Source organism: Anopheles moucheti, chromosome 3 (genome assembly GCF_943734755.1).
Source record: "Anopheles moucheti chromosome 3, idAnoMoucSN_F20_07, whole genome shotgun sequence".
Taxonomy (NCBI): domain Eukaryota; kingdom Metazoa; phylum Arthropoda; class Insecta; order Diptera; family Culicidae; genus Anopheles; species Anopheles moucheti.
Window position 1 is genome coordinate 57876980 of NC_069141.1, and position 11039 is coordinate 57888018.

The 11039-nt window shown below is 40.8% G+C and overlaps 1 protein-coding gene across 1 annotated transcript; it reads left to right on the top strand.

Moving 5' to 3' along the window:
- LOC128304882 (uncharacterized) lies at positions 1–10441 on the top strand. Its single transcript, XM_053042124.1, has 3 exons — positions 1–287; positions 9261–9781; positions 10110–10441. The coding sequence occupies exons 1-3, from the start codon at positions 1–3 to the stop codon at positions 10439–10441; spliced, it is 1140 nt and encodes a 379-aa protein (XP_052898084.1).
- The last annotated feature ends 598 nt before the right edge of the window (positions 10442–11039 follow it).

An 11039-nucleotide genomic window follows, 5' to 3' on the forward strand; every position in this document is an offset into this window, starting at 1 on the left:
ATGGCCTTACAGAAGAAGTTCTCCAGCAACGATATGGAGCTGATATCGATCAGCAAAGTTAACAGTAACGGTGGCGGTAGCGGTCCACCGAGTGCGACCACCGATCCGAACGGGAACGGGCTGGCAAGCATAATGAGTGTCGGTGGGTGCGGCGGTGGCACCGGCAGCAACAACAACAGTGTGAAAATGCCATCCAAAAAGATCCAGTTCAGTAATCCCGAGTTTAGCATTACACCGATCGAAACGCTACCCGGAAGTACGGTGCGGCCAGCACCGAGCCGTCGAAGGTGAGTGAGATCCAGGGGGGGAGGGAGAGGGTGCGATTAAATGAGACAGTAATTGCTTTCTAAATGGGTAATCGGGGTTTGATACCACTTCAAACCAACCGCGTTCACCGGCGGTGCGTACGATTAGCAGTTGTAGTTGATGTGTGTCCCCCCGGGGGGCGATGGCAAACGATGCTTTCATTCGGTATTGGGTGAGAATGGTTTGAATCGAAGGAAATGTTGCGTTTTGTGGGTGTTGTTTGGTAGTAAATGGAAGAACATTTTGCAGAATGAGAGTATACTGTGGAAAATGTAAATTCATCCCCAAGGACGATAACATTGCAAACACAACATAATGAAACCCCACTTTAATGTGTCATTTTTTTGTGTACAATGTGATACATTTGGGCAGTAAAAATTATTAAGATAGCAAACGAACACTGTAATATTTGATTTGATAGGCTAATGAAATCCAACTGTCTTATCTAGAATTAATGTATTTTTGTATTAGAAAACATTACGTTAAACATTGACGCCGACAATATGAGACGTTGATATGACCTGTCAAAGAGAATGTCAAGTGAAAATAAGTTAAAATAATAATATTAAATGAAAAATAATAAGATAAAATACGTTTTGTTACACATGCATATTCCTAGAATCCATTAATTTTATAAAAAAATCGTAAATAAACTTTATAAAATCGCTCGTCTAAGCTTCATTGTCATTTCGAATGTCATTCGATTTAAGACGAAATACAAATAAATACGAATGCTTATGTTTAAAACGGGGTATGGGTAAGCATGTAAGCGTCCAACTGATTTTTTTTTATTAATTTAATTACTATTTTACCTTCTTTTGAATTTAACGTTTTAGTTTTTCGAAAAGTAAAGTGGAATTTATTTAATTAGTGTTATACTTCCAAAGATATCCATCTGCTATGTTTGTTTTTCTTCTTTTATAGCTATATCGTACAAGATATGTAATGGTTTAAGCATATCAGTTGTATAAATTTAAAGTTATCCGGTTGATTTTTCCGGTGTTGATAACAACCCAGTTGATTCGATTATAGGCCCAATAAATTAATAAAAGTTCAAGTAAATAAACTATTTTCTAGGCAACATGTGCAACAAATCAGTTTCATTCTAGATGATGAACAATGGAGACATTCACAACGTTTACCTTTTATTTGAAATATGGTTTGATTGGTTTGAAACATAGTCAGACGTAGTTTGATAGTAAAAGCTAACTATTAAGATGTTTTAGGTAAATACAAAAATGTGTGCCATTGTTCCGACATTTCAAGAGAGCTATGAGAGATACTTTAGAACCCATGAACACGATTCATTCATGACGAGAAACTATTGGAGATAAAAATTCAACTCAAAACGATAAAAATTTGGCAAAGGCCTTAGAGAGAGACCGCCTAAATACAAATTACTAATAAATAAATAAATAAATAAATAAATAAATAAATAAATAAATAAATAAATAAATAAATAAATAAATAAATAAATAAATAAATAAATAAATAAATAAATAAATAAATAAATAATTATTTGTGGAATTATTATTATTAATTTGTGGAATAGTTACCAAATAGAACGTTTATTTTGGATGGTCACTGTCGACAAATAGTTGAGATATTTTGAAAACACCAATAAAACAATATCATTCGTATTACCTGTTAAAGTCGACTGTTCAGACTGGATACATAGGTGAAGAAAGCGGATACTTTGCGTTTCGTTTACCATCTCATCATCCCGGGAGAACTAGTGCATATCCTACTCTAACCACCCCAAACGATTAAATGTGATACTGCATTGATCGATAAATGACCGCAATGGACCAAAGACACGATGAAGTGGAATTGCAACATGACAATTGTAAAGAAGCAATAAAACGTCTTATAAGAGTCATCCTATTACAGTCAGCGCACTCCTCTCTGACCTTAAATTATCACCTCTTTGCATCACTGAGGCCTGTTCTTACTGAACAGCACTTAGCTGAATACATAAAGGGGAAAAGAGAGTGCACAAATAGGTTTAATTTAAAATAATTATTTTTGTAAACAAATATTCAGTTTGCCTGAAGAATTTTAGTGTTATGAACAATCAAACATATAATTTCCCGAATGGAAAATTTTGTTTCTGTTATCCAGAATCTGTTTCCTTCATCCAAAGTTTACCATTTGATTTCCGCGCTAAACATGCTTTTGTTTTGTTTAATTTTTATTATTAATAATTTACCAACACATAAATCTTAAAATTGTGTCCTCATGTTACCTCGCTTCACTTTAATAAGCCGTAACTGAAAAGGTCAACCAGAGAAGAATTGTTGATGAACCGTTAAGCCGTTAAATATCAAAGTACTCTCTCGTTCTGTTTAATCTTTATATCATCAGATCGTTACCGCCCCGTGCGGGCATAAAATCTTTTGTGACTTATTCACACTATGGGTATTCCAAAGCAAAAAGCACAAACTGCACAAAATCCACCATTGCCACCACAGTTGGCGTACCGCAACAGCTTGCCCGAGTAAACAATTAACAATTAAAAACTGCGGACGACTTAAGGCTTCATCAAAAACACACACACAAAAACACCCCATCTTGAAGAATTGAAATGAAACGAAACAGTGAAACTGTGAAACTGCCAGGCAGTGTTACGTAAAAGGTTCTTCGTTCACTCAAAGGGAGCCGCACAACGGCAATGAAGTGAGCAACTCCGCTTGCCAGCGTACGGTAGATGGGCTCACCGTTGCTCAGGGTGCGCTTTCAGCAATGGTTGCTGAAGCTAGTCCCGGCTCGAGTTGTAGTCCAAATTAAGACACCTCGTAAAAAGCTGCATGTGTCGTCATGTTGCCGTCGTGGTTTGTGTTGACTTTAAGCAAGCTAAAGCGCCGGATGCCACGGGGAAACTGAAAGCCAACAAGATGTAAATAAAGTTGCCTGTGGTTAGCTTTGCCGGCAGCACAGACAAAGACTGTAGCATTATCCCTTGCTGTCCTTCCGCTGCACGACCGCACGACGGTACTTTCAGTGACAATTTCCACGTGCAGTCTTGTCCTCTTTTGTACCCAACTATTAGCACCTTTCTCGACTACCCCGCACCATAAACCGGTGGAAACCAGCAGAAATAACCGGGTCACGGGGTATACGCTTGGCACTTCGCGTTTCGCGCCTGTAAGGTATGCAATCGGGATAGCATCTCGGTGAAAAACTATCATTTCGGTGTGTTTTTTTTTGCCTTCGGTATTGTCCTTCCCTCTTTTGCTCGATTCCCCATGCCCGTCCGCAAGTTCGTCCACCATTGTTGCATCTGCTAACCATAACCGCCCATCATTGTACGTGATGCACGTGGAAAACTTTCCCAACCTGTCCGGTAACGAGCACCAAACACCCACCGGGAAACGTTCGGCAGCGAACCAGACCAGAGAATGTTCGAGTTTGCCACGCTCGCTCTACATCAGGACACAACCATAAATTGTACGAACTTTTCCACCGTCTGTAAGCCATTTTCCTCTTCCATTCGGTGCGATGCTCTGTTCGAACTGCATTTTTATCATGCTATCTTTTCACATAATTCCATTTTTCGTTCTTCTTAACCTAATGGAAAATGCAACGTTTTAGCATTATTTCATGGCAAAGAAAAAACCAGAAACGTGTTCCTCTGCAGCGTTGTGTGGTACGTTTTTTATTTCTTTTCGTTTCTCCAGAAGGAAATTTTCCGGCTCGTTTTCTTGACCTAATTTCGAAAGGAAATTCCTCCGGGTACTACAGCAGCATGCTTGTTCGGGGAGGGTAGGGATCGAAATTCACCACCCGCACCCACCAGCAGCAACAAATTCCTGGAACGGAAGAAATTATTCCCCTGGAATTGTGTAACATATCAATCTCAGATAAAATGTCTCGCTGTCAGCAGAACCGAAGGCACGGAACGCTTCGAACGCCGGCTGTGGATTCCTTTTTACCTCCCTTCTGCTGATTGGATGATAAATATTCAATGGCAATGGGTGCGATAGTGTTGGTGTCGCGTAGAGAAGCTCGGTTTGCCAGCGAACCGGGAAAGCACCGGGTTACCATAGCGACGCGCACGGAGCATGAAACCGTACCGTTTGCAGTGGAAATGTAATTTCTCACCAACCTGAATCGCAGCGAAGGAGGCGAAGAATCGATGTGTTTTCACTTCGGCATCGTTGAATCGCAATCCAATTTCATATTTGCATTGATATCGAGATTTTCCCAACACAGCACAACGTTGGAATTGGACTGTTTTTTTTTTGTAGAATTCATGTTCAAGGCACTATTTTATAGCATGCTTAATATTCATTGAAAACTCTTTAACGATCTGTTGATATACTCAACGGATAGGATATGCTTCTTTAACAAATATGTAGGAGCTTTGATTCTCATTGTTCAATTTATAAATGGCTTTTAATGACGTCATTCGATTGCTTATTTAAAACAAGAAGTTCTGCATTGGTTTAGACTTTCAAATATAATTCTACACATTTATAAATTAAAACAAGACATATTGAACAATAGAGTAAAATAATTCCACAAAGGATAAATCAAATATGTAGATATATAAGAACAAGTTGAAAAATGAAGTCAAATTGGTATAAAAAATAAAAGTTTGTACGTTTTAAAATAAAATTATTTCTTTGAATCCTACATAAAAAAGAGAAATGAATTCAAAGCAATAAATACTATTATTTGCAACTTTTACTGTTTCTATAATTTAAACTATTTGGTAATTAAATATTAATTATTAAAGCAAGATTTGATTGCGCAGAATGTAAATTAGACGAAAAAAATTCTTTTCTTTAATTTAATTGATGGAACTTGATTGTTTACTTACATTTTATACAAGGATTTTATACAGGATTTCAAGTGCTTATTACAAGCAACTGCAATTATAAAACACGATCAAGCCACGAAACAAGCCCATCATTTCTCTCAATTTTTGCAACAAAAGTGTGCTTTACAATGTATATAGTTTATTGTACAATGTACAATACTTTATTGTGACCAAATACGATACGTCGTAAACAGACAGCATCATCATAATGCTTCTCACTTAATAAAAATAAAACCCAAAATTATCATCATTAAACGGACTGGCATGGGTAGCAGTAATAATACGTGCCGTAAAGCTATAAAACTTACATCCAAAGCATGTAATATACTGTACAGTGGCCTGTTTCGAGCAGCCTGGGAAACCCCAGTTCATGGCAATTTTGTTCGAGTTGTTTCATTTCAAAACTTTCATTATTAACGAGGCGCACGACGATTATTTCAGCGCACATGCGAGCAATGCACCGGTTTGAACTACTCTGGACAGGTTGCACTTGCAACCCACGGCAATTTATGGGAGGTCATCGGTTAAGTTGTTGTGCTGACGTTCGTAGGTATAGGATTTTTTTATTCCTGTTTTATCATACATTTATGACGGTAGTAAAATAAATAATGGCCCTCTTTGGTGGAACTAGTGCTGCAACAAGTGGTAATTGAAAGGTTCTGTAGGGTGTCCGAGAGGGTGGATTTGGTTTTATGTCCTCGTGTCTGTTATCATTACTGAGCTTTTATTATTTAGAAACGAAATTTTTTTAACTTTAATCCTTCACGCGAAGAGCATTTGATGTAGAAGTTTGCAACAAAAATTGGTTCCTCCCTTTCAAGCTACTTTACAAACAATTCCTGCACGTTATCTAGAATGTGCTATTAAAACACCGCATCATGAAGCGCTTCGGGCTGCAGGTAGTTTTCGAACCGAACACGTAACATTGATGGCCCGCGGTGGCTATTGTATGCATAAAACTTTTAGGGCAATGCCGCTAAAATCAACACCGTTTAAAAGTTTGGCACATTCCAGAGCCCCTTTTGGCGCATTCGACTCCCAAAAAAACAGGGACATAGAACTCGAAACTCCGATAAAAAAGAAGCCTTCTACATCCCTTGCGATAGATATTTGGCACTGGCCTTTGTGAGATGAATGAAACGATGAACCTTGCACGAGGAAGAAAGATAGATTATTCAAAGCGCAGAAACATTCACCAAAAGGGGGAAAACTTTACTTGCGTGTATGGGCCCCGCAGCATGGGCTGCAAAGCGTTTCCATCGCTTCCTCACCATTCACAACCGGTTGCAGCAGTAAAAGTATGCAACGCTTGAAAGGAAGCAAAAGTTTTAGCTTAATGAATTGGGTTGTTTTTTTTTGGTTTTAGAGGCAGAAATTTTTCCCTTTTTTTTATCAACTTCCCAAATGTCAAGGTTATCCGGCACTGTCAGTATTATTGGCTGCTGGTGCGGCCCGAAGCAGTCAATTTAATCACCGAAAAAAAACGGATAAAAATTTGGTAAAAAAGTGCTCCGAACGCCCAAAATTCATCCCAAGTGCTTTGCTCGAAGTAAATCGTTTATGGCTTTACTTAGAAGATTTTCCCATATTTAGGGACATTGTTTATTAGGAATTTAACAACAGGAACAAAAAAAGCTGGGATGGCATTTTTTACCTCTTTTCCAAGGCCTTGAGTTTTGGGATACATATTAATTGATAGATTGATGTAGGTTCTGCAAGATGAATCTTTATTACAGATCGTTATGTTTAAAGAATTGCATAATTTTAGGCGTTTTTTAAATGTTGATCGTTTAAACGGATTTTTCCTTAACTTTCTATTCTTAACCAATAGACAATTTAATAATGTATGCGTATTGTGCACAGTTCTATTTAGATTACTTCTTTTTGAATCTCTTTCAAGTACTTAAATAATGTAAGATAATACTACATTACCCACAGCCTTAAAATAAACTCATCTATATTTAAAACCACTCACACAGTAGAATGTGAATCCTACCTCAATTTTTGTGCTTTTGCGGCACGGAAATTAAAATCATTTCAACCCTGAAAGCTTGCAATCACCCATTTGCAAGCGCCATTTCGAAGATATGTAGAACGGAATAAATCATGAGTTTCGTCGACGAACTAAGCAAACAAACAAAAAAATCACATATACAAGTATACAGATGAATGATAGGCCCTTTCCTCGAAGGAGGAACGCTTTCTCGTGACGCACAACGTGGATGCTTTTCCGTCGCGCAAACAGTCGAACCATTGAGTCGTCTGTAACCGAAAGGTAATTGAGCTTGATAAACTACGTTTCCTGGGGCCGTTTCACTCTATCGAATCGTCAAACTCAGCGTGCTGAGTCTCACCAAGCAAGCCCGTCGCCGGAAAATGTAAAATCGGACGGCAAGTCCAACCATGGCTCGAACGCAAACCGTAAACCTAATGGAGTGTTGAACAGTGTAAGGCAAAACTGTGGGACTGATAACATCGCAAAGTGTGATGGAGGACAGTACAGTGGGTGGTAAAATTGATGATGGTATTAAGTGGGCCGAGAAGTGTCCCATTGTAAGGGAGACTTGTACTAGCTCTTAGCTGTAAAGTGGCACTCGAAACGACGCTTAAAATCATTTAGAGAAGACTAAATAAACGCATTTGGATAACAAAATACTAAAAATTGTAAACAAAATGGAATGGATCTTATCGATCTAAAGGGAATGAGTAGAAAGGAGCGTTTTCTTGAAATAATGCGAGCTACAATTCATCCTTAATGTCTGTCAGATTACTGTTCCGAATAAAGTACGATTGACGTAAACTTTCCTTAATGCTTTCCACGCTACCATTCACGCACGACCCACTGACTCCCCAACTAGAACTTTGGTTTCGTTACAATTGGAGAAGGTGATTAGTAGCACAACTGTAGCCGGCTATGAAGCAGAAGGCTCCACCGAAGGCTGGGCCAGCTGGCAAGCGCAACAGCACAACATCAGTCTAATCTGAAAGTAATTTATGTTAATGATAACTTCACGATTCTAACGTGTGGCGTGCAACCGGCCACAGGAAGGACAAAGCGACATTATGTATGCGCTTTCGGTGCCGAAAAGATTGCGGATAATTTCTATACCTCTCCGGCTAGGCGGAGAGCGTTAAGATGCGTGAAGCTGAAAATAAGTCATAAATCAACGAAGATAAGCCGCGGTGTCGTACAATGGTTGTCCCCAGTAGTAGTGCACCACGCCTAGAAAGGTTGGTCCAGTCCAGTCACGCAAGTGTTGATTTCACGGGACAATCTCTGCACGGAGCACACCGAGAAATTAATGAGTGGTTCCAATTCCGCTACCAAAGCTTCACCGTGGAAAGCTTTTAAGCTCGCTGAGGACGACGAATTGATTTAACAGATTGAAAAATCAATTTGTTACTCCATGGCTCGGTTTTGCAGTGACCAGCACCGTTACCAGTATCTCTCGTCACCTGTCAACGAGGGTATAATTTCATGCGATATTCATCTTCCCGAGTGTACTTCTGCTGCAAATCGAGCAGTATCTTTCGAGAAGATGCCTGCACCGAGTGGATGCTACCGTTCCAAGTGCGACTTGATCATTTCATCTACCGGGACAAGCAAGAAGTTTGCAAAACCATAGCCCTAGTCTCATATTTTATTCAGCTTCAGCTAGAATGATTTAATCTGTGCCATAAATATCGCCTCAGCTCGTTTGGGATGTCCTACGTTCCTCACAGAAACGAACACTTACCTATTGGGGGTTGGGTTAGTAAACTTTCGCCTCAATCTTTGGAACTTTAAAATTTTAACGACCGCACACTACGGCAGCTGGCCGTTCGGTAGACAGGGGACAGTTGTCGTTAGTTACCGTGCCGTTAGGTCAGACTTTGCGACGCCAGAGCACTTGAAGTGCTTACCAATAAAGGATGAAAGTTATAGCGTTTTTAAGGCAATGAGCAAAGGGGCAATGGATAGAATTAATTTAGATGATAATGCTGATGATAATATTGATCTTCTTCTGGTTCTCACGAATCCTCGTGACTCAGATGTGGAATAAATCAAATATTTTTTTATTTATGATGCATTATACTACACAAAATTGTTGATTTTAATTGAACCTTTTCTTTCTCTTCTGCCGTTTCCTAGGGAGGAAGCGATCGTGATGGCAAACCTTCGAAAGCGTGTGGCAGCTTGCGATTTAAACAAAAACGTACGCAAGCAAACGGGAACTGGTGGTGCTGGTGGTGGTGGTGGTGGAAATTTGGACGACATCAGCATCAACGACACTGGACAAACGCAGGACGCCCTAGACAATCGTCCCCTGCTACCGAAATCCACACCGACCGAGCAGCGAAAGGAACGATCGGGTGCGAAGGTGAACGGTACGGAAGCAGTTGCTAGCGGAAGTGGTGGTGGTGGTGAAGATTCGCCCAAGGTGAAGATTGTTATGGACAAGGAGTTCATCTTCGAGTGTCTCTGCTGGCACAACGAGTACCGGATGCGGCACGGTGCACCGGCACTGAGCGTTTCGTCAGAGCTGTGTGAGTACGCGAAGCAGTGGGCCAACCATCTGGCCAGTACCAACGAGCTGTACTACCAGAGCGGGACGAACTACGGACAGAACATCTTCTGCTGTCCGGCGAACAGTTTGCTGACGGATCTTTCTGGTGAGTGTCGTCTTGTAGTAGAGTGCGCAATACAAGCATCATAGTGACAGCATACTGTGAGGTTCATTTTCAAAGACTACTTTGATGTATGCATTCCGAACGACAGAGCGCCTAAAGATATGCAATCCGCATTATAAATTATTACATCAAGTAGCTGACAGTTTCGTTTTTCTACTTTATTGGGCAAATGTTCCACATCATGCTCCTTTATTAGTGACATTTCAGAAGTATTTCAATTAGCTTATCAATCGTTTAGTCACACTTATACTAAGCTCTGACTTATGTTACTTTCCCTACTACGTTTTAACGTATTGATCCGTACTCACAGGTCAAGAGGTTGCCACGTACTGGTACAGTACCAGCCGACGGTACGACTACTTCAAGGAGCCCCATCTTCTCCACACGAACGTCAACACCGGTCACTTCTCGCAGATGGTGTGGCGCGCCAGCCGTTACTTCGGCGTCAGCAAATCCATCTCCAAAACGGGTAAGCTGTTTGTGGTCGCCTACTACTACCCGGCCGGCAACGTTATGGGTGAGTTCCGGCAGAACGTACTGCCACCGATCGTGACCAACGATCAGGAGGGTGGCCAACAGGCACCGCACCTATCCCGACCACCATCCGCCAAGGATCTGGAGAATCTGAGTGCTTCCCACTGAGTAAATAAGAAACGGTGTTCCATAATGTAACAGATAACGCACTTCCTCAGCAAAGCGCTAGCCGAGTGGATGAAGTCGGTTAAGGTGTGGCGGGGCGGTGGGGCTGGTGGATAACGTAACGTGTCTCCCTCCCCACGGATGCTCCTTGCCAGCGCCGGCTAGAACACGATGCTATTGAAGCTCTTCTGCAGCAGCAGCAGCAGCAGCAGCTGTGACGCTTTTTCCTACGCGCTTCTACTGTTTCTAAGACTTAATTTCCTCGCGATTTCCACGCATTTTCCGATCGGACTGTGATCTTCGCGATCTGAGCTTACCGCATGATTGCTGCTGCCACTTCCACACAGCAAAGTCTTCCACGAAACTGTTGGCAATGAACGAACACTTCGTAATAGAGTCGATTTTCCAGGCGAACATGGCGAACATCTTTTGAGAGTATGTAATGAAAGCCACAGACTAGCTTCCAAGAAAACTGTACAACAGCTGTATATTCCACTAACGCCGCTTCTGAGCTCCAGGGCAAAAAGAGGCACCACCGAGTAGGCACATTTTCAGGCAAGGTCACTTATATTTAGTGCGCCCAACAGTATGCAATATGCAT

Excerpts from the sequence above, each read along its gene's own strand:
- LOC128304882 (XM_053042124.1), top strand. The coding sequence starts at position 1 with ATGGCCTTACAGAAGAAGTTCTCCAGCAACGATATGGAGCTGATATCG. Across the intron at positions 288-9,260 it reads CCAGCACCGAGCCGTCGAAG|GGAGGAAGCGATCGTGATGG; the intron begins GTGAGTGAGATC and ends GCCGTTTCCTAG. Across the intron at positions 9,782-10,109 it reads TTTGCTGACGGATCTTTCTG|GTCAAGAGGTTGCCACGTAC; the intron begins GTGAGTGTCGTC and ends CCGTACTCACAG.